The sequence below is a fragment of the Phytophthora parasitica genome (assembly GCF_000247585.1).
Source record: "Phytophthora parasitica INRA-310 unplaced genomic scaffold supercont2.24, whole genome shotgun sequence".
In the NCBI taxonomy this organism is placed as follows: domain Eukaryota; phylum Oomycota; class Peronosporomycetes; order Peronosporales; family Peronosporaceae; genus Phytophthora; species Phytophthora nicotianae.
The window spans coordinates 129,159-156,627 of record NW_008649010.1 but is presented as its reverse complement, the minus strand read 5'-3'; the positions used below and the strand labels follow the sequence as shown (position 1 = coordinate 156,627).

The 27,469-nt window shown below is 46.1% G+C and overlaps 9 protein-coding genes and 1 non-coding gene across 10 annotated transcripts; 4 read left to right on the top strand and 6 right to left on the bottom strand.

Moving 5' to 3' along the window:
• The first annotated feature begins 3,104 nt into the window (after nucleotides 1–3,104).
• PPTG_20550 lies at nucleotides 3,105–3,177 on the top strand. The gene has a single exon. It is a non-coding gene; the product is annotated as a tRNA-Arg (tRNA).
• A 386-nt stretch (nucleotides 3,178–3,563) lies between these two features.
• On the top strand, nucleotides 3,564–3,923 carry PPTG_11302 (hypothetical protein; the record flags this gene model as incomplete). Its single annotated transcript, XM_008906592.1, has 1 exon — nucleotides 3,564–3,923. The coding sequence occupies one exon, from the start codon at nucleotides 3,564–3,566 to the stop codon at nucleotides 3,921–3,923; it is 360 nt and encodes a 119-aa protein (XP_008904840.1).
• Nucleotides 3,924–5,936: 2,013 nt separating this feature from the next.
• Nucleotides 5,937–6,173, top strand: PPTG_22819 (hypothetical protein; the record flags this gene model as incomplete). The annotated part of the gene is made up of 2 exons (XM_008906591.1): nucleotides 5,937–5,990; nucleotides 6,129–6,173. The coding sequence occupies 2 exons, from the start codon at nucleotides 5,937–5,939 to the stop codon at nucleotides 6,171–6,173; spliced, it is 99 nt and encodes a 32-aa protein (XP_008904839.1).
• Nucleotides 6,174–16,456: 10,283 nt separating this feature from the next.
• Nucleotides 16,457–18,448, top strand: PPTG_22818 (hypothetical protein; the record flags this gene model as incomplete). Its single annotated transcript, XM_008906590.1, has 6 exons — nucleotides 16,457–16,612; nucleotides 17,140–17,226; nucleotides 17,922–17,991; nucleotides 18,020–18,120; nucleotides 18,318–18,351; nucleotides 18,399–18,448. 6 exons carry the CDS (start codon nucleotides 16,457–16,459, stop codon nucleotides 18,446–18,448), a joined length of 498 nt encoding a protein of 165 aa, XP_008904838.1.
• Nucleotides 18,449–21,658: 3,210 nt separating this feature from the next.
• Nucleotides 21,659–22,246, bottom strand: PPTG_11300 (hypothetical protein; the record flags this gene model as incomplete). The annotated part of the gene is made up of 2 exons (XM_008906589.1): nucleotides 21,659–21,821; nucleotides 21,897–22,246. The coding sequence occupies 2 exons, from the start codon at nucleotides 22,244–22,246 to the stop codon at nucleotides 21,659–21,661; spliced, it is 513 nt and encodes a 170-aa protein (XP_008904837.1).
• A 1,110-nt stretch (nucleotides 22,247–23,356) lies between these two features.
• PPTG_11299 (hypothetical protein) lies at nucleotides 23,357–25,013 on the bottom strand (the record flags this gene model as incomplete). The annotated part of the gene is made up of 3 exons (XM_008906588.1): nucleotides 23,357–24,106; nucleotides 24,193–24,359; nucleotides 24,431–25,013. The coding sequence occupies 3 exons, from the start codon at nucleotides 25,011–25,013 to the stop codon at nucleotides 23,357–23,359; spliced, it is 1,500 nt and encodes a 499-aa protein (XP_008904836.1).
• A 960-nt stretch (nucleotides 25,014–25,973) lies between these two features.
• PPTG_11298 (hypothetical protein) lies at nucleotides 25,974–26,153 on the bottom strand (the record flags this gene model as incomplete). Its single annotated transcript, XM_008906587.1, has 1 exon — nucleotides 25,974–26,153. One exon carries the CDS (start codon nucleotides 26,151–26,153, stop codon nucleotides 25,974–25,976), a length of 180 nt encoding a protein of 59 aa, XP_008904835.1.
• An 89-nt stretch (nucleotides 26,154–26,242) lies between these two features.
• On the bottom strand, nucleotides 26,243–26,581 carry PPTG_11297 (hypothetical protein; the record flags this gene model as incomplete). Its single annotated transcript, XM_008906586.1, has 1 exon — nucleotides 26,243–26,581. One exon carries the CDS (start codon nucleotides 26,579–26,581, stop codon nucleotides 26,243–26,245), a length of 339 nt encoding a protein of 112 aa, XP_008904834.1.
• A 23-nt stretch (nucleotides 26,582–26,604) lies between these two features.
• On the bottom strand, nucleotides 26,605–27,063 carry PPTG_11296 (hypothetical protein; the record flags this gene model as incomplete). Its single annotated transcript, XM_008906585.1, has 2 exons — nucleotides 26,605–26,892; nucleotides 26,944–27,063. 2 exons carry the CDS (start codon nucleotides 27,061–27,063, stop codon nucleotides 26,605–26,607), a joined length of 408 nt encoding a protein of 135 aa, XP_008904833.1.
• Nucleotides 27,064–27,086: 23 nt separating this feature from the next.
• PPTG_11295 (hypothetical protein) lies at nucleotides 27,087–27,440 on the bottom strand (the record flags this gene model as incomplete). The annotated part of the gene is made up of 1 exon (XM_008906584.1): nucleotides 27,087–27,440. One exon carries the CDS (start codon nucleotides 27,438–27,440, stop codon nucleotides 27,087–27,089), a length of 354 nt encoding a protein of 117 aa, XP_008904832.1.
• Nucleotides 27,441–27,469: the final 29 nt, after the last annotated feature.

The following is a 27,469-nucleotide window of genomic DNA, read 5'->3' as shown; positions in this document are numbered from 1 at the left end:
GGGGGTCTAGGAGTGTGCAATTGTGTGGCTAGAAACTGCTGACTACGTGTCTGTGTGCTACCAAACGGCAAACGTTTATTGGCCAATGCTTAACCAATGATGTGCGTGCAGTAGTGACTGGCTATCGGTGCCCCATAGTACCCGAATATAATCTTATGGTGCAAGTCGTACAGGTCCTCTAGTCGGATATTATTTATGGTGTGGGCCGTCTCAAATCTCATACTTTGTCACATAAATTCAGAGAAGGGCCAATTACCAAAACTACCTTGTTTCTGTCCCAGAATGTGGGCCTGATGTTGGAGATAATTTTTTTTTTGAGAAACAGTAACTTGATGGATCTGATCGATTTTTTATCTTTTACCTCAGTTAACTGATGTTGCCTTTGGCCGTATCCATCTTTGGTCGTCACCGTCATCCCTCTTCTCCTCGGCGGTCTTCTTTTCTTCACCAACAGCAAACGTAATGCTTGGGTGTGGTGGTCGATCTGTCGGCACTGAAAACTACTCAAAGCACGACATAGGGGTTCTACTCGGTCAAATTAAGACGGCGCTCCCTACTGGACAAAATGAATGTGATGCTATCCTTTAAGAGTACCCTAACTACTCCAACGAATTTGACCGATCTGCACGCGACGTCACGTCCTTCAAGAAGAAGTCCCAGACACTGCTTAACTGTGTAAAGCAGTCTGGGGACCCGAATTGCCCTGACATCGTACGCAGAGCGCGTAATATTCAGCGCGATATCGAGGGACGAATACATCATGTCTCAAATGTCGACGACGGACAGAACGCTGGAGCACGCGTGTACTCGACTCCATTCAAATTTCTCGATGGATCCATCCGCTTTGCGCTTGATCTTGAACACCCACTTGGTACCAATGGCGTGTAGGTCGTTCGGTAGCTTAGCGGCTCGAAACACACCACGGAGTCGCATCAAGTTGAGTTCCGAGCGGATAGCCTTACGCCAATGCACTTGTTCAGGACCGTTCACCGCTTCTTGGAATGTCTTCGGCTCGCACAAATCGTCTGCCTCCACCGCGTTTGCACTTGCTTGCCAAAACACAGGAGGATGGACGTCGTCTTCATCGTCATGGGTATATTTCTCTTTTTCGCTGGCCCGGGTAGGCTCCGCTCGCACACTTGATCGGCGCTTTGTTTGACGCTCAAACGAGTTGTCATCTCTTCCAGCCCAGTTGTTTGACATCCAAAACGCGAACTTGCTGAAAGACCTTCTATTGAGGCATTCTTCACTGTCCGACTTGGCACGTAGGCAGAAATTCTTCATGTATCCGCTGGTTTCGTTCACGATGAGCAGCAAAGACCTGCTTCTGCCCAATGAGGCTTCCTCCATAGGACCGCAGATGTCGAAGTTGTGACGTCGAAGTGGGCAAACAAATAAAGTTCAAGGAATGGCGACTTAGAGCGATTTGCGGTGAGGCACGCCACTCGCGGCTTCACGCAGAAGTTTAGGAATAGATTTTAATGCCTCTTTTTCTCCGGTGCTTAAGATATCCAGTCTTTACCTCGTTGTGATATCTGTAGAAGTGTGGCGACGTGCTGAGTGCATATTTGAAATCGATTTGGATAAACCGATTTACTGATGCCACCAGCTGGAACCGCTGGGGACACGGCAGCCAGTCATGGTTACTTCTCAAGGTCTGTGCGACTTAAAAAAGAGTGGAAAGTTACGGAACGACTTGATTGACGCGTTCCTGAAAGCAAAAGGTTTCCCACGTAGCAAGGTGGACCGATTCTGTTGCTTCAAGCATCGCGATGAAAAGTTGTGTGTCCTCGGACGTTTTGATAGTGAGCCAAGATGATACAAGCTCAAATCAGGTGGTGTCATGTCCAATTGAACGACTCAACATCTAGAACCAAGGTGAAGTTCAAAAATGCCTCGGAATCTGATTCAAGCGTACCCCATCTGGTGTTGTTCTCCGCAAACAATAAATAATTGGAGATTTACTTCGAAAGTTTAGCATGGACCAGGGTGACACCAATGGAACTGAATCACCTTTTCTCTTGCAGGACTCTGAGCCATTTGCTGACACTAACATCGTCCGTGAGGCTAATTGGTAGTCTGATTTGGTTGTCAGATTGTACTCACCCGGGTATAACTACGGCTGAAAACTGCTTGTCACGATTCGTGGCAAAACCCAACCATGACTCATTGGCGTGGTATTAAACACGTACTACGGTTGCATCGTGAACAAAGGATTTTTGTAAAAGTTTGAAAAAGGATCAGTACCATATCTAGCATACCAGGCAGCGGTTTATTCCGGCTCAAATTGGGCTGGGGATTCAAGCTCAGCTAAGTCAACTAGGGGCTGTACTTCAGAGAAACTTGATGACAATTTCCTGGGATTCGCGTAAACAAACCACTGAGGCGCTTTTGACGATGGAGGCAGAATGTAGCTACTTGTGCAGCAGTACAAGACTGCATTGGCATCCGCCAACTTCTTGGGTTTTTTTTCCATCTGCTACCTAAAGACGCATCCATAATGCTCCGCGTCGATAACCAGTCGGCGATCCAGTAAAAAAAAGAAAAGAAAACGCATCAGCGCACCCGACATTTGAGCATCAAACACCATTTCGTTCGGGACGCTATCATAAACAAGGATGTCTACATTGAGTACTGCCCAACACAACAACAAGTTGCGGATACATTGACAAAAATCAGCGAGGAACTGCTGCTGTATGCCCCGTCTTGCTAGTTATGCTTCAGAGGGGATCTTGAAATGCGTATCGACGCTTACATACGCGCCAATTTCCTCTCTAGCGAACACGCACACGTCTACCCACCACCTAAACGCTAGAATACTCAAAGAGCGTTGCTGATTTGTTGTGTGACGACTGCGCACACGCACGTTCGCTGCTTGCTGCTGGGCTTGCCTAGCTCTCAATCCGTGCCGTTGTCTGTCATGAAAAACGAAATGAATGGTAGGAAGGGTACTAACAAATTATAAATATATAGAGGCTTAGGTCACATACTGCACTTGTCACATACGTCTTGAATAGTACTGTAAGTGGCAGCAACCACGCCACATAACTCTCATTACAATTGAAACGCTTTGGTATTAAAAAGTGAAACTGGCCAACTATAACGACCTTGTGGCGCAATGGATAGCGCATCTGACTTCTAATCAGGGGGTTGTGGGTTCGAGTCCCATCAAGGTCGCTTCTTTTCGTCATCCACGACGTAACCATTTTGTCCATTTCAACAAAAATATTCGCGAGCCGGGTGGGATTATAGAAAGGTTTCCTGGACTACAAAGAAGGTGGACAGTAGGCCACAGTCGCAAAAAGTGATTCGCGAATTATAGCTTGGATATCTGTGATATTTACGGTACAGTACTATTAATATATGGAGCGAACAATTGCGTTTTCGCAATAAAAGCGCATAATAGGACGTTTCAAAATCGACCACTTGGGATTTCCAAATCCGACGGATTTCCCGCGATCTCCAAGGGAGATCAAATCACCAGCTGCTTGAAACTGCGTGGCCAATGATTTCTTTTTTACCTGTAGTACTACAGTCAATGTCATAATTGATTCAAAGCGATTATGTCAAAAGCACACTTCATGAAGGAATACTTGCTTGCTCTGGTGCTTTGGCTTGAACACCCGCCCAACTTTGAGAAATGCTTTGGCATGGCCAAGAAGACTGTCGTCGGACAGAAGCAGTTCTCCAAGAGCGATGGCTTTCGAGATTTGGTCGCAGCGCTGAAGAAAAGTAGCAAGGGACGATTCGATCTCAAGCCTCAGCAAATGAAGGACCGTATCCAGACTTACCGAGCTCGCTATCTCAAAGCCAAGGCGTACGAGGCGTCTACGGGCGCAGGCATCACGGCAGAAGATGAAGCAGCTGGTGTGAACACGATGGTTCAAAAGTTGGAGAACATGTGTCCTTGGTATGCCAAATGACGGTGTAGCTGGCCAACACTGGCGCCATTCCCATTCTCGCCAAGACTTGCTAATGCCACTGCTAGTTGCCAACTCACTGGTTGCTGTTTGTGATGACAATTTGGAGCCGTTGACTGAAACACTGGGTTGTCGTGTATGTAGTTGTGGAGGGCGCAAAACGACCGCTTGGAAATCCGAGTAAGCTGCCTAAAGTCCTTGTCACTTAGTGCAGTAAGAGTAGCGAGACTGCTGTCCGCATGCAAAGAGCCGATAAGAGATGTGAGATACCGGCTTGTGTCTACGGACAAGTATACCGCAAGAATACGCTCAGCTGTGTCGTCATCTCCACTAGAAATATAGAACACATAGAGTGCTTGTGGGTCGGACAGCAAAGCCTTCCTAATTGAATGGCGCGGCATTGACTTCTTGTTTTGCCCCCCTTCCCAGTGCCACGCGTGTCGATGCAACCAAAACACCCAGGGTATTTCCAAATCCACCACCTTCGAAGGTGGTGGATTTCGGATTGGAGAAATACAGTGGTACTCTGGTGAAATTGTGCGGATTTGCTCGCCGCCTAAATCTGAAATAAATGCCAAAAACGTCGATTTTGAAACCCCCTAATGAGTCTAAACCGCGCTATTTTCGGATATATCTGTCAATTTGAGTGTAACTGCCTTGCAGTTGTAATACTCAGCCATTCAGAATAATATCGTATTTTATCGGTAAGACATTGAATTATCTATAAACTTACATTCGTAATAAGTATCTTGAGTTTTTTTTTTTAGAATAGGAGATGCTAATATCTTGCGCTCAACTGTTTTTTTTCCTTTCCCGATGAATCTCGATCACTGTGGCGAATCACTAGGTCAGAGCTGAGACAAGTACGATCCGACGAAAACATAAAGCTCCAAGTCAGGACTTTCACCGGAATTGGTTACCGAGTCGGCAGTCTCCTTCATAAGCCTGCCTACTTCCACCCTCGCCACATTATCAGCCTGCATCCTCTTCCCTACTACCCACTTAAACATTTGTAACTATTGGGTGAAGGATGAGCCAGTGTCTACAGTGTAGAGCGGAGTTAAACTGACGTTCATACCGCTATTCGAAATTCGTGTTAAACTCGAATGTTCACGAACCTGTCCATCATACGCTAAGGCTAACTTTTTGCGACTATCAAGTAGAAAAGGCTATTTATTAAAGTAAACACGCCGAGCTATATATAGTATTCCTCGCGTAAAAAATGAATAGGAAACGGCAAAGATACAAATTTCACTTAAACTACTTTGAAACTGCCAGTCACTGCACTTTTGTTTTGCGGTCCCTGTTCCAGCCACCCTTGCTATATTTAGAGCCAGTTTTCCTCATGGCGATTGCCGGTTCACTGTCGTTGAACAATCCTAAAGCTGGTGCTTTTGCTGATCTTTCCATCCCAACGTCACCTGTTGCCAGAGCCACCAGTCTCGTCTGCTTGAAGAGGGTCAACGACAATATAGACAACACTCGGTTCTCCGAGTGATTCGTTCGTGGCGTCCACCACGAGGCTTGAATCAATAAGCAGAATGTGTCGATAATTTATTTTGACTTCGGAATGTCTAGCGCGGAAACGAACGTTATTTTCGCCATTCTAGACTATGATATACTTCATGGTTGTGTTTTCGGATAAACTCATTATCGCATTTGATTGGGATTAAAAAAAAGTTGCTCTGCATCCCTTCTAAACTGATTAGGTCCACAAAAACTACTTGCCACTGTACCACGCTCTTCTGAGCCATATCATAGCAAGTTTTTCCTGGGTAGCTGAGTTTTGTTTTTTACAAGCAAAGACATAGTTTAAGAGATACTAAAAGCTAAAGTTAAAGCACTCGTAATTACTTTACGCCGATGGCCGATCTAACCGGATTGGTATTTTATTAGAACTTTAGCCCAATTTTTGAGTATGTAGTGAAAATCAGGTCAAACTCCTTAATGAAGTCTTACGCTACGAAGTGACCTAGTGCTTGAACAAATGTGTTGAATATTCAACGAAGCTGATCTATGATCGAAGATTCTAGAATCGCTCGATCACCGACGCACCAGAGTGTGTATAAGGTAAGTTGCCAATCAAGGCATACGCTTCGATGGCCTCAGTGGCACACGTGTAGCCTCCGCATTCCGCAAAACTATTACGCAAAACCAGTTTCATTAGAAAGGTGACATAAAACTGCATCTGATGAACACTTTTTGCAGACACTGGTTCAGCCCAGCGTAACCACGATCAACAGCCAAACTTAATAGATTCTAACAGGTAAAATGTGGATTAGTTCGTGGCATGGTACGTACAATCCTAATCATTTCAAATCCCCTGGAACATCTTTTATATTTTGATGGTGCAGAGAACAACCATTTCGGCGAAAAGCATACTATTCTACCAAAGAGCCATTCAAGACGACGCGAATCAGCCTCTGCTGGCCGACTAAATTGTTCGGCATCATAGCTCAGTTCGATGCTGAACGTCAGGCTTGTCATGAAAGCGTATCTTCCGTGCGTTTTTGATGAATCTGACGACATGAACTTGCCATCTCCAATGTACCACCAAAATCTCCAGGAAGGTCAAATGAATATGCTACAGCTACTCTGCTAACAGACAAGTATGAATCCTTCTTCTCCATGAGGAGGACGGTGACAGCTACCATAATTACCTCAGGTGGAATCATATTATCGGCCACGAGGCGCACGCCTACAGTGCGGCGGAGCAGAAGTGCTATCGCGAACAGCGCATGTGTCTGCAGCGCATGCTGACTGCTCATGTTGAATATCCTACGACTATTAAACCTTTCGTAGTACAAAGGTGCATTTTTCGCTCTTTAATGTGCAAAGAGCAAAACAAATCACTCTCTCATTTTTTTCATCCGCTTACATAGTTCAACTGATCTGGTGCATCAAAGACTACAGTACGATTCAGTACGATTCAAATCGTGTAATTGGTTCCATATTCATAGTATCTTCAATAATTTGTTACAAGAGATTGTCCAAAACGAGTACCGTGAAATTGTAAAAGGGCGAAAAAGCTGTCCTTTAGGGGGAAAAATGACCTAGTCTTGTAAAGCATACTTTAGGCAAGAGGCTCGCGAAAGGGTTAATAGACACCGGCAAGCGAGTACCAACGAAGACGAGAGTTAAGGCGCTTTGATCATTACAGCGTCAGAGATGCTTGAGATTGGAACTCCCGCTGTAGCTTTTGCGAATACTTAATATTACGGCCTTCTTGGAGTTAATACGCTCATTCCGCGATAGCTGGCAATATAACTGAGACCACCTTAGTACTTGTCCACAGTTACCATCTTTCATCAAATTCTCCCAATATTTCTCGAACATCTTTCTTTTTTTCTTAAGTAGCGATAAACTATGCGCATACTGTGTAACTGGATTTGAGATCTATTGCAAATCTTAACAGGAACGAGAGAATGAAGTAAAGAAAGAATGAAAAGTAACAGTTATGACTGACTGCATAAGTGAATGAGTAAGTGAGTGAGTGAATGAATGAGTGAGTGAGTGAGTGAGTGAGTGAGTGAATGAGTGAGTGAGTGAGTGAGTGAATGAGTGAGTGAGTGAGTGAGTGATACACTGCCAGCCAAGTGTATACACGTTTGTGGGTGTATCTATATCAATATTTGGAGTTGGTCACCGCTGTTTGACTATGTTATTTGTGTTATTGTTAGAAACCTCCCATATCTGTTAACACTCGAGATTTAGCAGTTTATGAGTAGACTCCCATACAACCTGTCGTTTTTAGCCACGCGTCCAGTGATACGCACATCTTCCAGTTTACAAAAATCAAGTTATTCTGAAAGATAGCTACAAAAGCAGTTCGCTGGCTCAGAGTAATTCTGGATTCGATGGGGCGAGGACCACCGCTCACAGAGCGAGAGCGGACATTCAAGCAACCTTGTACGAATGTGATTCAGTCACATTCAAGTTACGTTATGGCTTCAACTTAGGGATTGAAGCCACTAGAACGACGGAGCAGTTAGCAAATATAATCACACAAATGTCATGCGTCCAGCTTCAGATATACATGCATCTCGATGCAGCACATGTACCCAACACTGGGATACATTTGAAATTGATTTAGAGACGGCAAACATCAAATTCTCAACTAAGAAAAGTAAAAAGTCCCAGTGTCGCTGGCGAAGTGGGGGCCCATCCTTATTCACGCTTCAGTTTCTTCCTATTGACAAATATTATAATATTAAATATTGAGTATCCAAATATCCAGAGCTTCCCGGGCGCAGCACGGCATTTGTTCAGCGTGTTCTAGCTAACGTTGACTGTCTCTGTTATTCCAAACTAAGTAGCACGTTGCAAACTCGTTACCGCACCGTTAACGACAACAACACGACACAAGAGTTTTCGGTGCTTTAAAGCCAGTTCAGCTTAACGCACCGTTAAGAGATAACAGATACACTAAATTGAATGAACGGGCTGTGTTACCTATATCGTGTCTGGATTTATACATCGGTTAATCAATCTGAAAAAAATCTAAATTGGTTAGCATACTCAAAATAACATCACCATACTCTGGGATATTCACGTAAAATCAGTTGCAGCAAGCTTTACCTATGCTGAGGGAAGAATGCCCGCTTCGACGACGGCATTTGTCCAAGCACTCAGCTATGCCGACCCCAGTCCGCTCTTAAGAGTCAAAATAGGATAAATCACAACGTCCAGTAGAACAGCAGTGCAGGCGAGAGACCCCGTCCTCTCCTTGGATAACCAGAGAGATAGCTACGACGCTTTCTGTTCAGTAAGGTTGAAGATAGAGAGTACTACATAGTTTATAAACTACCTGGAACAAGACTACCAGGCCAGACATAAACATTTTCATTGAGCCAAGTCAGACGGACAGGGGTTGCTATAACAGCAGACAATTTTGCGTCACTCCTTGCATCAGCCTATACTAACTACCAGAAGCGCACGAAGGAATCCTGCCTTTTCGGAAATGAGATGTTTGTGCTCGCTGCGAAGAAGGAGCTGCCGCTTCAGGAATTCAAAAAGCAAAAAATAGTATCGATGGGAACTTAGCACAGAGGCCCCAGCTCCAAGTTAGGGAGATTGCTAGAACTCACTGGTGCATTTGGCATGCCCGACAGCCAAAGGGCTCTACCCTCACACCACCCGACATTGCTTCCTTCGTTTAAGCTCACCATTCCGACGCTATGCTGGCTGAAGAGCAGGTTGACGAAGAGCGAGAATGGCGCGGTCAACGTATAGATTAGCGGGTCGAGAAAGATTCTACTGACGTTCACATGAGTTTCGCACAGTTACACAGTTACCCAACTACAATCTATTGCCGAGCTGAGTCTATTCTTCCTTTTGAGCCTCCACAGGATCCAGAAGAAGATGTACGAGAGCTTGACCACGCTAGTGATTAGATTCAATTCAGGAGGAAACGAGTCTATATTGAAAGCGGCCTCGTTTACACCCTTGTCCATATCCGCAGTGCTAAACCAGTTCCACCCCATGTTCCTCACCCCGCAGGCATTGCTTCATCGCCTACTTCAACACAAGCTCTTGTTAATGAAAGAAGACCATTCTTGCGTATCGTTATAACGAACTCTTGAGCCTGCCAAACATTACCTCAACTGGGTTGAGATGTGGGCAATACCGAGGGAGATAGAGTAGTACAACTTCGCACCTATGCACACATATTGTACATATAGATGACAGTGTTATCCGTCACCACAAATGAATCTAGGGAGCGGCCACGGGTTCAGGTGCTTGACCACTTGCCTGACGATGTTCGGTGAAATGCTTGCGACTGAGGGTACCTCGCATTGACTTCCACGTTACAAAGCCGCGCACATCACACGCCGTCAATATATTTTGACAATAAGGGTTAGCGGTGCTATAAAGCCAGTTCAGCTTAAAGCACCGCTAATAACTAAAGTCACTAGAATGAGGGTTAATTCATTTTAGTGACTAAAATCTGGCCTACCAACCACTATTTCGAATCATTCTAGCAGACGAGACAGAAGTGGGGGAAGTCGCCTCGCTTGTTGTAGCGGTAAAATTAGCGCTTGAAACATTTGACAGTATGGAGAGTGATTCGGAGGGAACAGACGAGAATCTCTCAACGAATCACCTTTTTCATTCTCAGCCAACCTGCTTGTCGTTCACTCACCAGGTAACCCCTTCAGAATGAAAGGCCCATGTATAATTTGAGTCTTACTTTCATATTCGTTCTTACAGCTAAAACGGATCAGGCTTTGAAGAGAGAAACAGAGTCAAGTCTCGAATATCGAAAACAAAAGAAGCAGAACATCAAAAATGGTCGGTTATCAACTCAAACTGCGAAGTATTATCGTATTGATGGGCTGACTAGCTTATTCTGTATATAATTGTTTAGTTATGGTGCTTACAAACCATAGCAGCTCGAATGCTGAAAGCCAAAATGAAGTCACCGATCGGATTCCTCGTCAGCGGCAGAGTGCTAGTTGGAGCGCGAGACTTGCGATGACAAAATCTGTTCAGGCAGTTGTCAATGTAGTTCCTAAATTTCCAGTAACTGAAAGTGATGATTGGGATACCATCATTAAGGCGGCAAAAGAGTACGAAGCGCAGTACTTCTTGTGCTACCGGTGGAGAGAATCTCTAACAACGACAACACACAACAGGTTCGATATGTTAAGTTGTGGTTTTATTGCTATTGATGATTTATATCTAACATTTTTTTTGTCGATGCATTGTGCTATAATTGTGTTTGTTGTACTTGCTGTCCATGGTGCCGTTAATGTGGTGGTTCCTTTAATTTTTACTTCCGTTATGGTTTTGTGCAGACGACCACGTACCAGAAATATCCCCGAACGCTTTCCGTGGTACTCTCGTACCTTTCGGTGCTCTCATGGATGCCATTAAAACTCTTGTGGCACTGGCTTGCGTCAACGCTCAAGTCGGTATGGAGGTTGCCCAGCTCGTTTCTCGGCTAAGGTCGTTCAAGTTACCGAGGAAGGTTGCGCAACTAAGTGGGTTGTCAAAGTATGTAATGAGGTGAGAGTGTGAAGATATACGTAAATGGAGGTCGTACTAACAATTAATTGTTTATACTAACATTTAATTGTGCTGCACATGACTAGACAAGGACGCATAACCACTTGTCTAACGCAGCTATCGGAAGCACTTACCAAGGGTCAGCCTGCGTTGATAATCGCCCCGATGTTCAGAGTCGGCTAGCAGACATGGTTAGCGTTGGTGGCGCACCAAAAAAGATCACTCAATTCCTCTCCGACAGTCTCGGTAGTTCGCATCCAACTTTTATTTGTTTTTATTTAGTGTTTGATCTTTTTGTGATATCATATAGAACGAATGGTGACGCCCCAGCAGGCGCGAAATATAATACAGCGGGTTCTTGGAAAGTCATCAGTTGAGCACAAGCCAAAGCATCTCCTGGACGCTGTAGCGGAGCAAGGTTCCAGCGTTCTTTTATTGCAGGACCAACTCGATGTTACGACGGCGATAGTTATACAAACTGCCGTTCAAAAACGTATATTCCGTGAGTGGGGTGACTGCTTGTTGATGGACTGGACTCACTCTACGAACAACCTCGGATATCGCCTCGGTACGGTATAATTTATTGGTATGGACTAAGTTCTGTGTATGATGTTACCCCCCTTTTTTTCTTATAGGGAGTTTCCTTGTGACATGTCCTACAGGTCGAGGAATAACCATTCTTGATTTTGTGTCCCTCAATCAAAAGGCAACCACAATGGAGCACATTCTTGGTTTTTTTAAGGCGAAAAACAATGGCTGGGAGCAGATTAAATCTGTCGTTATCGACAAAGATTTCGTAGAATGGCGAGCACTAGACCATTGTTTTCCTCAGGCCAAGGTCTTATTATGTCAATTCACGCGATCTCCTACTGGAAAAAGTTACTACGACGACAGCAATTTGATTTGCGAGTTGCACAGAGAGAGCGACTTCTGTCGTTGTTCATGCAGATGCTGAAAAGGTAAATTCATTTTATTTTTAATTTCCTACATCTAACAGCTTATTGATCGACAGCTACAGCAAAACAGCTTTTGAAGAGAGTTACCAATCCTTCACAGACTTCTGTGAATCGGATAGCCCGGAGGTGCTGGTGTATTTTGATAAGAATTGGAAGACGTGTGTCAATATGTGGGCGAGTTTTTCTCGTGGTCGATATTTCAGTGCCGGGAACACCACAACGAACCGTGTGGAAGCCAATTGGAACCAGTTGAAAATGCTTCTGGGCTATTGGCCAGGTTTAGACAAGACAGTCGCGGGAATTTTGTGTCATCAAGTCGCTGTTTTACATCAATTTACTTCGGATCTGAGTCGATATGCGACCAAATCACGCCCTGTTGGCGCTGTGCCTGTTTTTCTTCGTCGTCTTGCAAGTGTTCTCAGCGAATATGCATATCAGCGCGTGCGACGTGAGTGGGATCTTTTGAACACGGTTATGAACTCGGCTCGCTGCACAAAATCTGATCAAGAACGGAAGTGGAATGTTTATTCGAACTCTCATGTATACATTTGTGACGATATCCAGTGGACATGCATATGTATTTTCCATTCCAGTATTAAACTGCCATGCCAACATCTCCTCCTCATCGCCCGTGATGGACTTCAATTGGCAGAAATTCCTGAATCTGCAGTATTTCAGCGATGGAGTGTGAATGCTGGCCCTGACCTATATGATGCTATTTGTGATGGAGTAAAATCTATATCTACGGGATTGGAAGTCGCTACTGTGAAACCTTACAACACAAAAAATCATACGGCATCGCCTTCGGACACCGCAGAACCAACTGATGGCGATATTTTGCCTCGGATTTCAGCGGATCGCAAATGCAAGCAAAGTCGGGTGGAGTTTTAAAGCTGAGACGCAATGAAAGAGCCAATGTGGTGGTTCTGTAATCGGCAGAGAAGTACCGATATATGTGGTCCCAACGAGCTAGCTGCTCGTAAAAATTTTCTGACGACAAGTTCGAGAGTTGATTTAGCAGAGGCTTTAGTGTGGCGAGAGCACTTTCAAGTTCTAGCACTATTGCCGATAAAAGTGCTAGTCACGATAAGAATCTTGAAGACCAACCCAAAACGATGGAGCAAAATGATTCTAAAAACTCATTTTACGACTTATTTGAAGTTGACTCTGTCGCCGACGACGCGATCGAGGATGTAGATGCCGATACACACCCGCGGTACGTATCACACGATGTGTCCATTGTTCCACAATCATCTCCCGCCTCCGCTGCCCCTCCACAGACGAACATCAACAGAGAACTGGCATCCTCCACAAAATCACCGGCCGTGAAAGCATCCGCAAACAGCAAGAATATTGATGTTTTAAAGCTCCCAGCCATAAAACCTAGAAACACAACCCGCAAGACCAAGAAGCAAATGAAGCTCGTATCTGCCGATCGTACCGCTGTTATAGTCTGGCCGGATATATCAATATTGCTGTCGGATCTTCTTCGGTGGGCCAAAGTCACGCCTGATATCTGCCTTGGTAAGGCTACATTGAATGCGTACCCGAAGGCAATGAGTGATCGATTTTTAATTGGACGTGAGCCATTATGTCGTCGAGAATCAGTTGATCAAGCTGATTTCGACTACAATTTTGTGGTGCCCTTGGAACTAGTGAGGACTATGGAGCGAGTATTAATGGAAGAAAAGCGTCATGACTGACGCATTGAGAGTCTGCTACAGCCACTAGATGTATCCAAGAGTACCGCCGAGATTGTGGTGAGCTACGGCAAGCAATTGAAAGAATTCACAAGGTGAGTAACAGTTTTGTTTTGATCGAGTTACGAGTTGGCTGTTGTAGATTTTCTAATACCGTTTCATTTCTTTTACATTGATGTAGCCGAGCCGTATTTCGCCTGACTATTTTTTTTCGCAATCTCTCAAATGTGTTCTTCTTGGGAGAAAGACATGAAATGGCTATGCTTGTCTTGGAGTTCAAAGCAAGTTGACGACGTTGAATTGTTTGGCGAAGAGACGACTGGGAATATCGATCGAAAGGGGGCCGTGAAAAAGGCAGCGCTGATGATAAATTGCAGAAGTATAAGACTGCAGCATTGCAAACAGCATTTGTACTACCGTCCGGGGCGTTTTCGCTTGACTTCAGCAAGGTAGTTGGGGCCGTTGCCCGTGACTGCTTCCTCTCCGATACAGTGCTTCTGATGTGCCTTCAGGCGATGTGCGATATGCGGTTTGGGTGTCGTGTATTTGATCCAAGCGCCGGATTAAAGTGCTGGCCATCGACACCAACCGTTCCTGGACGACGAACGGTAACTGGAGATAAGATTTACGAAGAGTTGTTACGGATGGAATATCTTGTGTACCCTTGCAATATTGAGGGAATACATTGGACGTTGATCGTAGTCAAGATCGACTACTCCAATGGGATTGCGGTTTATTTGTACGATCCCATAGGCAGCTATGAATTGGAGATGGAACGTGAGTTTGACAACGGAATGCTACCATTTATCCAACAATGGCACAAGGATTGCTCAAGTCAGAGGGCGGAGTGGAACATAGATCTTCGTGCGAGTGGGAAACTGCTTTTACCGCTTCCTCATCTTCCGACAATTAAAAAAAAGAAATTGAGATCCCCAAAGCAACCCGACGGAGCCAGTTGCGGTGTGATGATACTTGGCCAAGCATACGCTATTCTGAATAACCTCTCGAGATTCAACACTAAGCGAAAAGTAACCACATCCTACGTCAGGATCATGCGCTTGCGTGTGCTATGGATGTTAGTGTGTTATTCCAGTGAGAGACGACTACTTCCAGAGCGACACAATAGTTGTAAAGATGTACACGAGCAACTGGTCAAACATTTTAGCTTTAAGTAATGTATTTTTTTTTCCACTTTGAAGTTCATTGTTTTTACCAAATAAGTTGAACGACAAAATTCTAGTCGAAGAGCGTTCACATCAAAACTTATCATTATTTTCTCTTATAAAGATAATTTATCGGTGTTAATACCTAACGGTGATATACTCTTATAGTCGACTACTTATGACAAATCGGTGCCTAACGGTGCTATACGCTTGTCGTGTGTCGTCATTATCGGTGCCTTACGGTGTTTTACTTTTGTCGTGTGTCGTCGTTATCGGTGCCTTACGGTGCTTTACTTTTGACGTGTGTCGTCGTTATCGGTGCCTTACGGTGCTTTACTTTTGACGTGGTGTCGTCATTATCGGTGCTGTAACGCGAGTCAGTTCGTTACCGCTCTCTACGAACATCTCCAACGGAAGTGCAAACTGCAGAAATAATAAGGCAACATGAAAAGTGTACGATTTCCTCTACTATCTCGCTGATGGCATTTATCCAGAGTGGAAATGTTTTGTAAAAACAATCTCCACCCCTTAGATGAGAAACAGAAAAATTTGCCACTTTACAAGAATCAATACGAAAAGACGTGGAGCGAGCGTTCGGTGTACTTCAAGCTCGCTTTGCAATTATTGCTCGCCCTGCTAGGACGTGGTCTTTGGATAACATCAAACAAACTCTGAAATGTTGTGTCTTACTCCATAACATGATCATCGAAAATGACCATCTAACAGGTCGGAGAACCTCTAAATCGATTTACGCTTACATGACCACTTGTGGCTACTCACGTCACAATTTTCGCTGCATACGTCTTGACCGTAGTGATGGTATGCCAGGTTGATTCAGCGTCACTATATTGCGAATGCATGCCTGTGAGACCCTGGGAAAACTTGACCTTATAATTATATTTGACAGTAAATAGTGTGTGCCTTTTAGAACGTTTTACTATTACTTCATGTCTAGGACACATTTCATTGGCTGGTTCAAAATATACTTTATAGGTTATCAATGCACTATGAGATATTGCATGCGGTCGATGGATTTGTGTTGCGACTGGGCTCGATGATACGCATATTTGATCCAGTCGACGCCGCCAACCGAAACGATTTACCCGTGTTGGTTTCGCTCAAATTCCAAAACCAGAAGTATGTTCCTGGTCCCATAGCCCGCCAAAAAGCAGATACAATCCACTCTACTTTCCTTCCATGCACGACCCACCACCGGCTTGGCAGCGGCGATTCTCACGTGGTGGCTGCCGGATATCTTGCCAGTTGTGCTGGAAGTTATCGGGACCGTCAAGATTCCACTTTTTTTTCATCTGAAAATATAATTTTCTCCCATACTTCTTTCCCCTCTGGATTCATTAGCATTTCCCGCGCCCATGCCGTTCGTGCTTCCTTGTCAGCCTTAGAGCATCTCCAACGGTAGTGCAATATACGCAGAAATGACCAAACTTACTCAAATTCGAAATTTGGACCTCCAACAGTGTATTGATAGGGACACAAAAGTAATAGTAAAGTAACATCATTAAAGTGATTGTGCACTACGACCTTTTCGTAGTGAATAGCCTCCTGCTATTCACTACGGCTACCGACCTATTGCAAAAACAGAAACCGCTCGACCAAGCACTTGACGCCGCCCTCTGTATCACGTCGCCCCCGCTACTACGCAGTTCTATGGGTGCCTAACCCTCCCAGTCGCTCCCAAAACGTGAACAATGCCTAATGCAGCCCCATGGACACCAGAAGAAGATGTCTACCTGTGCCACGCAAACACGAACGCGTCCGAAGATGGCGACACGAGTACCGACCAGTCGTCGGCGTTGTTTTGGGACTGCATTAGCGACGCATTCGCGCAGCAAGCAGGTTCAGAAGTTCGTTCAAGGAAGCTTGGGCTTTGTAAAGTCGCTGGTAGGGGCTTATCCGGCCCGATGTGTGCCTCTATGTGTCTTGCTTGGCTTCGGTGAAGAACACTTGCTCTATTATCTGTAATATTTCATTTATTATTAAACTTAATTATGTATGCTATGGCTTGCGAAGGCAAAAGCGGAGGATCGAAGTGGCTGGACTGAAGAAGATTACGTAGACGAAGCAAAAATCGGTTCACACCAAAACGAGAGCAGCAGAATGAGAATGCGCTGAGGACATGTGAGGAAGAGGTCAAGAAAGGAACAGCGAGGAAGAAGCGTAAACCTCGTGTGAAGCCTGAAGAGTTTCGTTTCGGCCACTGCCACACCGTTTTGCGTCAAAGCGTGAGATTTATGCGAGGCGTCCCCCGGCTGCGCAAACGACCGCGGCTTTCGCTTGTATCTACTAACAAGACCCAAGGTAATCTTAATCTAACAAATTAATTAAGAAAAAATATTGTACACTAACAAAAGTTTTCTAATGTATGACGCAGATACTGAAGTCGACCGAGAACGAGCTTGAAAATGCAAATAACTTTGAGGATGATATTAGTGAAGACGATGCATTTGACGCTGACGACGTGTTGCTGTCTCCATCTCCAAATTGCAAGGATTCTTCAACGAATAGCCGACCCCGCTCAGGTGGCAAGAAGAAAATGAAACAGCTATTTGGAAGAGCAAGTTGACAAGGCAATGATGTCCTCGCAGCGTGAGTTGGCAAATGCAATGACGGCTCAAGTGAGTATAATGAAGCAGCAACTTGAAGTTGCCCAACGTAAAGTGACGATACTCGAGACTCAGCACCATGCCCTAAATGATCAGACAGAAATGACGATAATGTGTACGTCGACAGAAGGTCTGTCTGAATTTGGGAAGGAGTACCTTCTTATAAAACAGAAGCAGCTATTGGCAAAACTTATAAAGCAGAATGAATAAGTCCTGTATCACGATAGCTCTGCAATGTGCTCCGCTAAATCTGACTTCAGTCGAAAGTGTGCAGCTGAATCCAGTAGTCTGCGATATTTCATTGTGCTACAAATGGGAAGATTTACAAATCTCATCATTTTTGGATGGTTGATGTTACACGCTTGCGTTCACTGGATATTGCATCTCAAACGTGGTGCAAGCAGGATCGTACGTTGCAGAATCGTACGAATCACATGTTGCGCAAAATCGTACGACTCTACTGAGCATAAATGCACGACTTTAGTTGTGTGATCTTACGACGCTACTAACGTGTTCGGCCTCAGTATCTGGGATGCAAGGTGGAGTATAGTTTTCGAGGGCAGGAATCGCAGAAGAGATAGCTAGTTATCTCTTCTACGATTCCAGGCGCCAGTATCTGAGTATGCTTGCTAAATTTTGGACGGGTAGCTCCACAAACGGGAGCTGAAATCACCGAGTGGATCACAAAAAACTCCGAACCAAAATCCAAAAGTAGTCAGGGTCAGACTACAGCAATTAGACTGAGGAGTGTAAGTGCGTAAGTTTTGTTATTTTTTATCTGGCGAAGCAAAACCTTGCCATTACTCAGAGGGGTCATTTGATATAACCATGGTCGCTCCTAACGGTGTGGAGCTAAGACGAATTACTTCATGTTGTAGGCGGCATTTATCGATACGCCGACATAACAGCGTCAATTTTGCAGCACTTTTGATATTTCCTATTTCAGTCTCCGCGAATCCCTACCAACGCGGACCAGATCGGTAAGTACATAGTATTGTAGATGACCATCATGCTCGCAATAATGAAGACAGGAGGCGCGGAATCCACCACAATCTCAAGCAAATTGACATCTCGTAAACGTTCAGCTATTTGGCATTTTATTGATAATTGCACGAGTTGTGCATATATATGCAAATGTTGCGCTCAAGACAGCAAAACCAGTTGTGGAACGCCAAAGCTCATACAACAATGAGAGTACATATCGAAGAATAGCATCCCAGCGAGTATCTTGGTGACGTTTTGTGGGTTCCAGTCAGTATTTCGAAAAGCGGTTGACTCGAACAACTCACTATAAATTGGCCCATTTTGCCACACTATTTTCCATCCTTTAGTGCGAATTCGGGCTTAACTGAGCTGGCTGTCCCCATATGGTATTCTTCAATTGTCAAACGATTTGAAATTTTATTGAGCATTTCAACCTACTTTTGGCGAACCGTCCGAGATCGGAAAAATTGGATGACATTTACAATAATAGAGTGCTTAAGCAGTTCAGAGCGAAACAAAAACTGTTAGGAAAAAGGATATGAGCATTCCTGATTATTGCTTGCCGTTTCCGTTTCGTTTGCGAGCGATGAGAAATTGCGATCGTGCTTTTTGTTGAATCGGAACCAGATGAGATTCAATGACAAAGCAGCGCTGATATGGACCTGATGGCGACGAAGACATCCTCGCGTATCGTCGGGTGACGTGCTTGATTCTTTGTGTGTGAAGCAACTTCATCGCAACTGAGAAGCAGTTTCGAGGGTACGGCACCACGGTGTAGCGCTTCTCTACGATTCTACGCTTCGTTCCTCCATCCCCCGTGTTCAAATTGATATCGGCAACGTCACCGATGGCACATCTCTAGACTTATAGTGCTTTACACACCGCCAGAAAGGGTTTTCTTCTGATTACCTGACGTCACCCGCACGGGTTCGCGCTCCCGAGCGTATTGCAGTAGTCAAAGTGCTCTGTAGTACCCTTCACCGTCTTTCATACCGGCTACGGTGTCAATGATCTATGGGCGCTGAGTAGTATCCTCTGCTTTTCATCGCTGAGAGAAGCAAAAATAAATGTTGAAGGGTAATCTAGATTTAGATAGTTCTAGAGTAAGTGAGTTAGCCAAGCTATCTACAACCAAGATGTTGAGCTGGATCATATTTGGGACGTCGTGGATGGTGCAATGCACGGAATATGCAGACCTACAGGCGGTGAGCCACAATGTAGTGTCAGTAGTGATCACAATGGGAAGTATGGACGGAAGTTTGAAACCGTCGTGTTGCCGGACGGCATGATCTTCCATATTATGGGCCAGTCGGAAGACGTCGCCAATATGTTGTATTGTTACGCAAGCCGCGACTGGAGGACACGCTCGCGCTGATGAGTGATTTTGTGGCTACTTTGTTTTAAATACCAAGGAGATGGCCGGCGCCGATGTATTTGTATCGCCTTCTAACCCCTTAGTTCCCGGGCCCTCTTTATGAGGGTATATTTTAACTCCTGTCCCATATTTAATATGTTCGGAATTGTATGGTCGTCAGGTAAGTGCGAATTTTGACGTGGAGGTTGGGGCTGTGCATGAGGACGGGCAGGTGAGTAATGGCATTGCGCATCCAACATAACTCTACTTTATGAAGAACAAAATAACAAAAAGGAACTCATACGATGGGTTAATAAACATTATAAATGTCCTGTTTATCAGTTAGCCCATTTTGCATCACTGCACACGTTCAGCATCACTGGACCACTCAGTTATAGCAAAAAAGCAAAGAAAACGTATCAATTGATTGCAGTTCGCAAAATCATACCTACGCACGTAGAAAGAACTCTACACCTGCGCCACACTCCCGCAGTTCTCTCATCTTCACGTATCATCACTACTGGCATCACTACCATCATCGGCGCTGCCGATGGACTGCTCGCTGGTGGCCTGCACTCGCTGTCTTCTCTTCTTACTTGAACGCGAAGCAGGCGGCCGATCATGAAACTTGTGCTCCAGTTCCAGCTCGCGCGGAATGTCGTTCCCGTTGTTCCATTCGGCGTGCCAGATCGTAAAGCAAGTGTCTGCCCTGCCTTCACGGGGGATATTGCACAGCTATTTGCTAGAGAACCTCGTGTCAGTCTTCAGCATAGAGTATAAGGTAAATGTACGCACCGTTTGTTTCCGTTTGAGCTGGGCAGCGCTCAGCGCCAAGGGCAAGATCAAGATTGCTTTCTTATCAGGTCACCAAAACTCAGAAGACTACATCTACACGGTCTCCGAGTTTCTTCTACCGTTCGCGCATCTCCACTATGATACAGACTTCATCCACCAGCAGGATGGAGCCTCCATCCATACCCATGGACTTCCTGCAAGAGAAAGGTGTCCAGGTTCTTGATTGGAAACCGCGCTCTCCTGACCTGAATCTAATCGAGAGCCTGTGGTCCATCCTAACGAGGCGTGTCTACTCAAACGGTCGCCAGTTCAACAGCGTGGCAGAGCTGCGTGCTGACATTGAAGATGCGTGGGAAAGTATAGAGCTCAAGATTATTAGGTCCCTGATCGCCTCAATGCCGCGCCGCTGCCAAGAAGTGATCGAGAAGCGAGGGAGTAAGACGCACGACTAATAAACAGTTGGCATTGACCATCACTCAGAACGACTTCATTTTGTTCTGGTAGATGCGCGTAACACTGGACGCGTGGCTAAAAACGACTGGTTGTATGGGAGTCCCCTCATAAACTGCTAAATCTCGAGTGTTAACACAAGTGGGAGGTTTCTAACAATAACACAAATAACATATTCAAACTGCGGTGGCCAACTCCAAATATTGATATAGATACACCTACAAACGTGTATACACTTGGTGGGCAGTGTAACCAATTCTTTTTTATAGTAAACGCTAGGGAGAGGTTGTTTTCAAAGCTGGGATGGGTTGGGTGCATACAGTATTTTCCTCACACATTACACTATCCCTTTTGTTTTATCTGATTACAGTACACCTCGCCTAATCTGGAAAATGGGATTAATAAAGACAGTGAGATTGCAAGATCGCACAGATCTGGTTAAATACAAATGTACTGATATTGTAATTCTCGCTTCACACGATATTGTGAATGTAGGTGACGCTTTCTCGTGATTCCTTCTTTAACTCAGTAAAGCTACTTGAGCAGGAGAACCCCACCGCATCCACCGAATATTTATAACTGCTTCCCAAAGTCCCGTGGAAGCATGTTGGCCAGAAATTCTCTGTTGGCAACAGCAGAGAAGTCGTCGTCGGACTCGTTCATGAGCGGGGCCATGCACAGCAGCGGGGTCTTCACCTACCCATTCACTTCGTAGCAGGCGAAGACCGCGATATAGTGCTCTGATAAATGGGTCCATCCGTCAAGGATGAGCCCAAATATCTCCGGCATCTCGGAGACAATAGATCTCTCCACCGCCAGCGTGATCCCTTCCATTGTAGAGCGCAGGGTCTCGATACAGATGGGGTCCTAGGTGGTGTACCTAAATAAAACATAAAAATGTTAATTATAAAAATTCTTAATCGACAGAGTTAAAGAGCGTACCGTCTTGTAGCTCGATTTTCGCAGAATGCGAGCGACAGGTTGCTCATGATGACCCACGTTAGCCACCCGTAAAGGTTTTGGGAGGACTGGCGAACGTAGCTCAGTAAAGAGCCAGTCTCAGTAGTCGAGGCCTCCCGCATTCTCGTTTCAAAGTCGGGGTGCTCACGTCTCACGTGTTGTAGTAGGTTCGTAAACCCGTTGCGACGGGTTTGTTTTCTAACCGTGCCGCAACGACACCGGAAGTATTCGTCGATAATTTCGTCGTAGTCATCGCGGCACGGCTGGAAAAAGAAGCGAGAGACTTGAGCCGACGTGAAGCTTGGACGGATAGGGTGAGAAACGATCACCATGGCGCGAGTCGGGTGAAACGGATGCTGGAGGGGGGGGGTCTTAAGATTGAAGAATGAGGCTGGTTGTTTATTCTCGGGGTTTTGACGCTCCTTCAGCCAAGTTCAATGGTTGGTTTCTAAACCTCCATTATATGCTTTGGGTACGGCACATATATTATGATTAATCGAAGTTCTTATGAAATAAATTATGCTATGTGACAGTCGAAGGTGTATCAATACATATATTTATGGATTTTATGGCAATAATTGTTATGGCCATGCTATTTCGGCGACCCTGGTGGTACTGCCCATCGACGTGAGGCGCGAGTGTCTCCGGCGTGTGCGTATCGACTGGGAAGACCGTGCCCAGCTTTTGATGGACGAAGGCCAGTTTCAGAAGTGTTACAAGATGTCATACGCTTCGTTTATGACTTTGGCGGCCCGGTCGACGAGAAGCAGTCACGCAACCGGACCGGAACCGACCCTATCACACACATTAACAAGCTCCAAATGTGCATGCGTTGGCTCAGTGGTGGCTCGTATCATGATGTCCGCACGAACAGTGGTGTAAGTGTTAGCGCATTTTATGCCAGCATTCGCCAGAATGGAGACTCTCGTTGGTAGTTAATAATCTCTCTAACGGACTTTATGTTGTTGGCGATAACGCGTACACCAACTCAACTCAACTTCTAACGCCGTTTACACGACCACGTATTGTTACGGCTGCCCATAATAGCTATAATTTCCATCTGAGCCAACTTCGTATCCGGGTCGAGATGGCTCTCGGTCTTCTGGGTTTGCAAGTGGAGAGCCTTCCAGGCCCCGTTGGAGATTGCGTTTAATCGAGTCCCTCGAACAATATTAGCAGCGTGCATTCTTCATAACTGGTACATTAACCAGCGTCTCCGCGAGAACAGAAACTCTAGAGTCGAAGAAGATGACGATTTAGTTGAGGGAGTTGACGAAATCAGGCTAGTACAAGAATGACCACCGGATGCAACGGTTAATCAGCGAGACGCGTCGCGCTATCGATGTTTGTACGGCTCGTCTGACTTATTCATTGACACTGACCCATACAACAGATCCGAGTGGGTTCGTGATGCAATCGTAGAGTTACTTGAGCGCGAACCATTAACCCAGAGCCTCCAACTGCTCTTCGTAACGTTGCTGACTCGACTGATACATGCGAAGGGTTTTGGCTAGTCCTGTGTCAGCAATTCCTTCTTGTTCCGACTTGCGGAGGTTGTTTTTGACTTGATCAATCATTTGGTGCAGCTTTGATATACGGTCGATAAGCTGATCCTCGTTGTCGCCTCCACCAGTGGCTTTTTGTGGAGCAGTCGAAGCAGGTAGCGGCGCCCCAACAATAAAGTCGGTCATACGGTTGATCGTCTTGATGACTTGATCTTGCCATTTTACCGACTTGTGTCCTGGTGTACGAGCCCGATTTTCACCGAGATTCATTGAGTCAATCTCGTCGTCTGCACACATACCACCGTACACAAATGCAGCCAACTCGGGCTTAATTTTGGTGCAGATTCGGAGATAAAGAGCACCTAAGTTACCCTCACAATAGGCGAAAAAGTCGTCAGAGTTCTGGCCAGATACGTAGAACTTTGAATTTGCCTTCACGTAGCTCCGGTTAATCATTTTCCACATCTCAAACAGCTTTGCCGAATCGTGCTGCACGATAACGGAAGGATCAATCGCTGCAAAACGCGGGTTGCTGGCGGCGTCATCGCAGATGTTGTTGAAATCACTTGTGTTGTTCCAAAATTCATCGCCAACATCCTGCCAGAATTTTGTCTTTGCATTGACCTCTCCTGCGTCGAGTTGTTCGCGTGTTGCTGCGTCATCTGATGCACCCAGGCGCCCCGCAAACTGGTCGGAAAGAGAACGTTTAGAAGTCAAATGGGGCAGTGCTTCTTCTTCCGTTGGCTTGGGTCCAGAAGGTTTTCTTCATCAACGGAGGACTGCACAGCACGTTTGGCGGCATCGTATTCTGTGAGGTGGCGAATCTGATCCGGTTTGCTGACAGTCCGTTTAAGTCGGAGCTTTCGTTCAGTGCACTCCTTTCGGAGCTGCACCACTGTCCACTTGCCATAGTCATTTGTGGTGGGAGGTACGACGCTTCCTGGTCGTTAACCGTCCAATTAGTAATTTGTGGTGGCTGTACGGTAGTGCCCCCGGTGTTGCCAACATAACTTGCCATAGAGTGAGCGCGAATGCCGGTCGCCGGAACAAACAGTTCGGACGCTTCATCGGAACTGAGCATTCCCAGAAGCTCGTCGTTAGTGTATCCACCCCTCATAATTTGACCAGTAGCAGGCCTTAGCATTCTCATCTCCGAAACAAACGAGTTGTGTAACAGGTCACCCGAACTCTGATCAGCTGCCGTATCTGCTGTTAAAGGTGCTGCTCCACGCCTCGCCGGTTGGACCGGTGCTCGATTCAATGTGCTTCCGGTTTCACTCAAATCGGTCATAGCGTGCTGTGTTGGTCCTGACTGCTTATCGGCGGCGAAAGCTGGAATAGAACACGTCGACGAGCTCAACGATGCCGTCACATCTTGCTCGTGGTTGATCGGGGCCGCACTTGTGACGGGCACGTCAAGAGAGAAGGATGAAGCATTATCAGTTGTTGGAGTAGCTGAAGCTGCTGCTTGACAAGTCATTGACGCGACCTTGGACCTCTTTTTCTTGCTGGGGGCGCCCTCGTTGAGCACTTCGCGCGCTTGGGCATGTCGGCAAGCTTCCTTTTGAAGGGAAAATTCAGAGTGCAGTGGCATGGCACGCCGTGGCAGTGGTTACGAACCACCCTGAGGAACAGGATGGCTGCTGAAAAGGCACGGAAGTTCTCACTAATTCGTCAGGCAATTCGGCTGCTTAATAAAGCTGAGACGGATACGAAGGCACGCAGCGAATTGAAACGCATCGTAGCTGCGGGCGCATAGGCAACTGTGACGAGGTTCCTGCCGTCACTATCGAAGAACTCGAAGAAAACCATATTATTGAGCACCAGGAAATACTGGGCTCGGGTACTCTTGAATATTGGCAGGGTGTTATCGATGTTCTAGACTCGTACGAGACTCCGTCAGACGGTCGAGATAGTGAAAGTGAAGAACATATTGCCAAAGCGTCGAAGTCCGAAGCATCGGATAGCCTTCAAGATGAAGAACTGCTGCACAAGGAATTCAATGGATTTGAAGAAGCCATTCCCGAGCCAAATACTACGCCATTTCCACGATCTAACGTAAGAAGGTTTCCACAAGAAACAAAGCTTTCTGGAATTCGAGGACAAACGATCTGTCTCGAGACGCTCTTCCCCTCAGAAAACACGATTGGTTTGGCTCCGTATGTGGCCGCTCTTCATTCGGAATAGATCATTTAAAACCTGACACCGTTGATCTTTCGAAATATGCTGTCTGTATTACCATTATTCAAACGCGTTGAGATGCTGCCGGTCACCTAGAGCTGCTCGTTGACCTCTACGCTCCAGCAACCGCTTGGGTCGCTGCAGCAGCTTCGTGCGGTCGTCCTCGATGATCTCGTCCTCTTCGTCGCTCTCATATCGAACATTAAACGATTCATCAGGGTTCTCGTCCTTCTTCTCCTTGTCATTGAGGTAGTCGAGCCGGGTCCCAATTTCTTCTCGAGCTCAGAGATCATCAGCTGTAGTAGCGTTTCGATATGCTGTGCTGCGTCGAAGAGCTACTATGCTTCAACTTGAAGCTTTGACTCCCGGTCAGTCACAGTAGATTCAAGACGGTCCTGTTCTCAACAAGACTAGCTTTCCTCTTCGTCAACTCAGCAGCTATAAGTTGTTTCTGTTCGAACGTTAGTTTTGAGGTTTCCAGCTTTTCTTCGGTAGACACCACAAGAGCCTCCGTCTCGGACAACTTCGCTCGAATCGACTCCAGCGTGTCCATCGTCTTGTCATCCGACGACTTCAGACTGCCCTCAACTTCTCTGCTGTCTCAAACTCGGTTTCACGCAGGCTCTGCAGCATCTGTAGCTCTCATTCCAGCGCCTGGATACGCTCCTGGAACCCATCTGCTTCGGAGGTAAGCTTGCCGATTTCAACTTCCTTGTCGCTCAATTCTCCTGTAAGAGCCTCCACACAAGTCTCCGTCTCTGCCAATTCTTGCCGAACTAATGTTAAGCATTCCTTCGCCTCAGCTTCCGACGTCTTCAGCGCACGGATCGTCTCTTCAGCGGACTCTAACTCACTCATGTGTTGCGTAATCAAGTTATTCTTCTGATCCTTCAAACTCTCGATCCGCTCTTCCAGCTCCTTGTTTTGGGTGCTCATAGCACCGTGTTCAGTCTCCAATTCATTCAACGCCTTCGTCACCATGTCGTACTCAGCAGTCAGAGAACTCAATCGTGACTCGGAGTTCGATAACTCCTGTTGGCTTCGAACATCTCCGATACACGTGTAACATCCTGTTTCAACGCCTGCACTTTCTCCTCTGCAGCTTGAGCATCCGCTGCGCTTTTATTGCGAAGCGCCTCCAGTTCAGTATTCACCGATTTACTCTTGAGCTGCAGCTCGCCATGCTCCGAGCTCAGAACCTCCAGCGTCAGATCTCTCTTACTCCGCGTCTTCTTCGCAGCATCACGCTCGTCGACTAGCACCATCACGCAGCCTTCCGCCTCTGCGAGTTCCTGACGAAAAGATGTCAACGTTTCTGCTTCCTTCGCCTACGCAGCTTTCACGCTAGCGATGGTCTCGTGTGCAGCAGTCAGTTCAGCCGAGCTGGTCTCGTGCATCCCCTTCAACTCTGTCTCCAGTGCAGTAACCTTCTTCTGCAAGTCCTCTTGAAGCGCACTCAGCATCTCGTCAGTCGGCCCCTGTTCATTCAGAGACGTTCGCGTTTCTTCTCCAGGGCTGCAACACGCAACTCCGCTAGCTGCTCCTGGACTGTCTGTAGAGAAGCTTCAGCTTGAGAATATGATTCCTGCAGGCCCTTAACAGCTTCCTCTGCATGGGCCTCGGACTCCTGAAGGCCACGTAGCATCTCCCTCGTGGCTTCTGGGTCGGCTGAGCTCTTACTCCGCAGCGTGTTCAGCTCACTTTCAGGCTTCTGAGCTGCGAGTTCTAGCTCTCCTGGCTGGGAAGTCATCTCCTCAATCTTCTGATCCTTCGCTGTACGTTCTTCCACCAACACCATAACGCAAGACTCGGCTTCAGCCAGATCCCGCTTGGGAGACATCTCTGACGCCGTTAACGTCGTCTCCACAT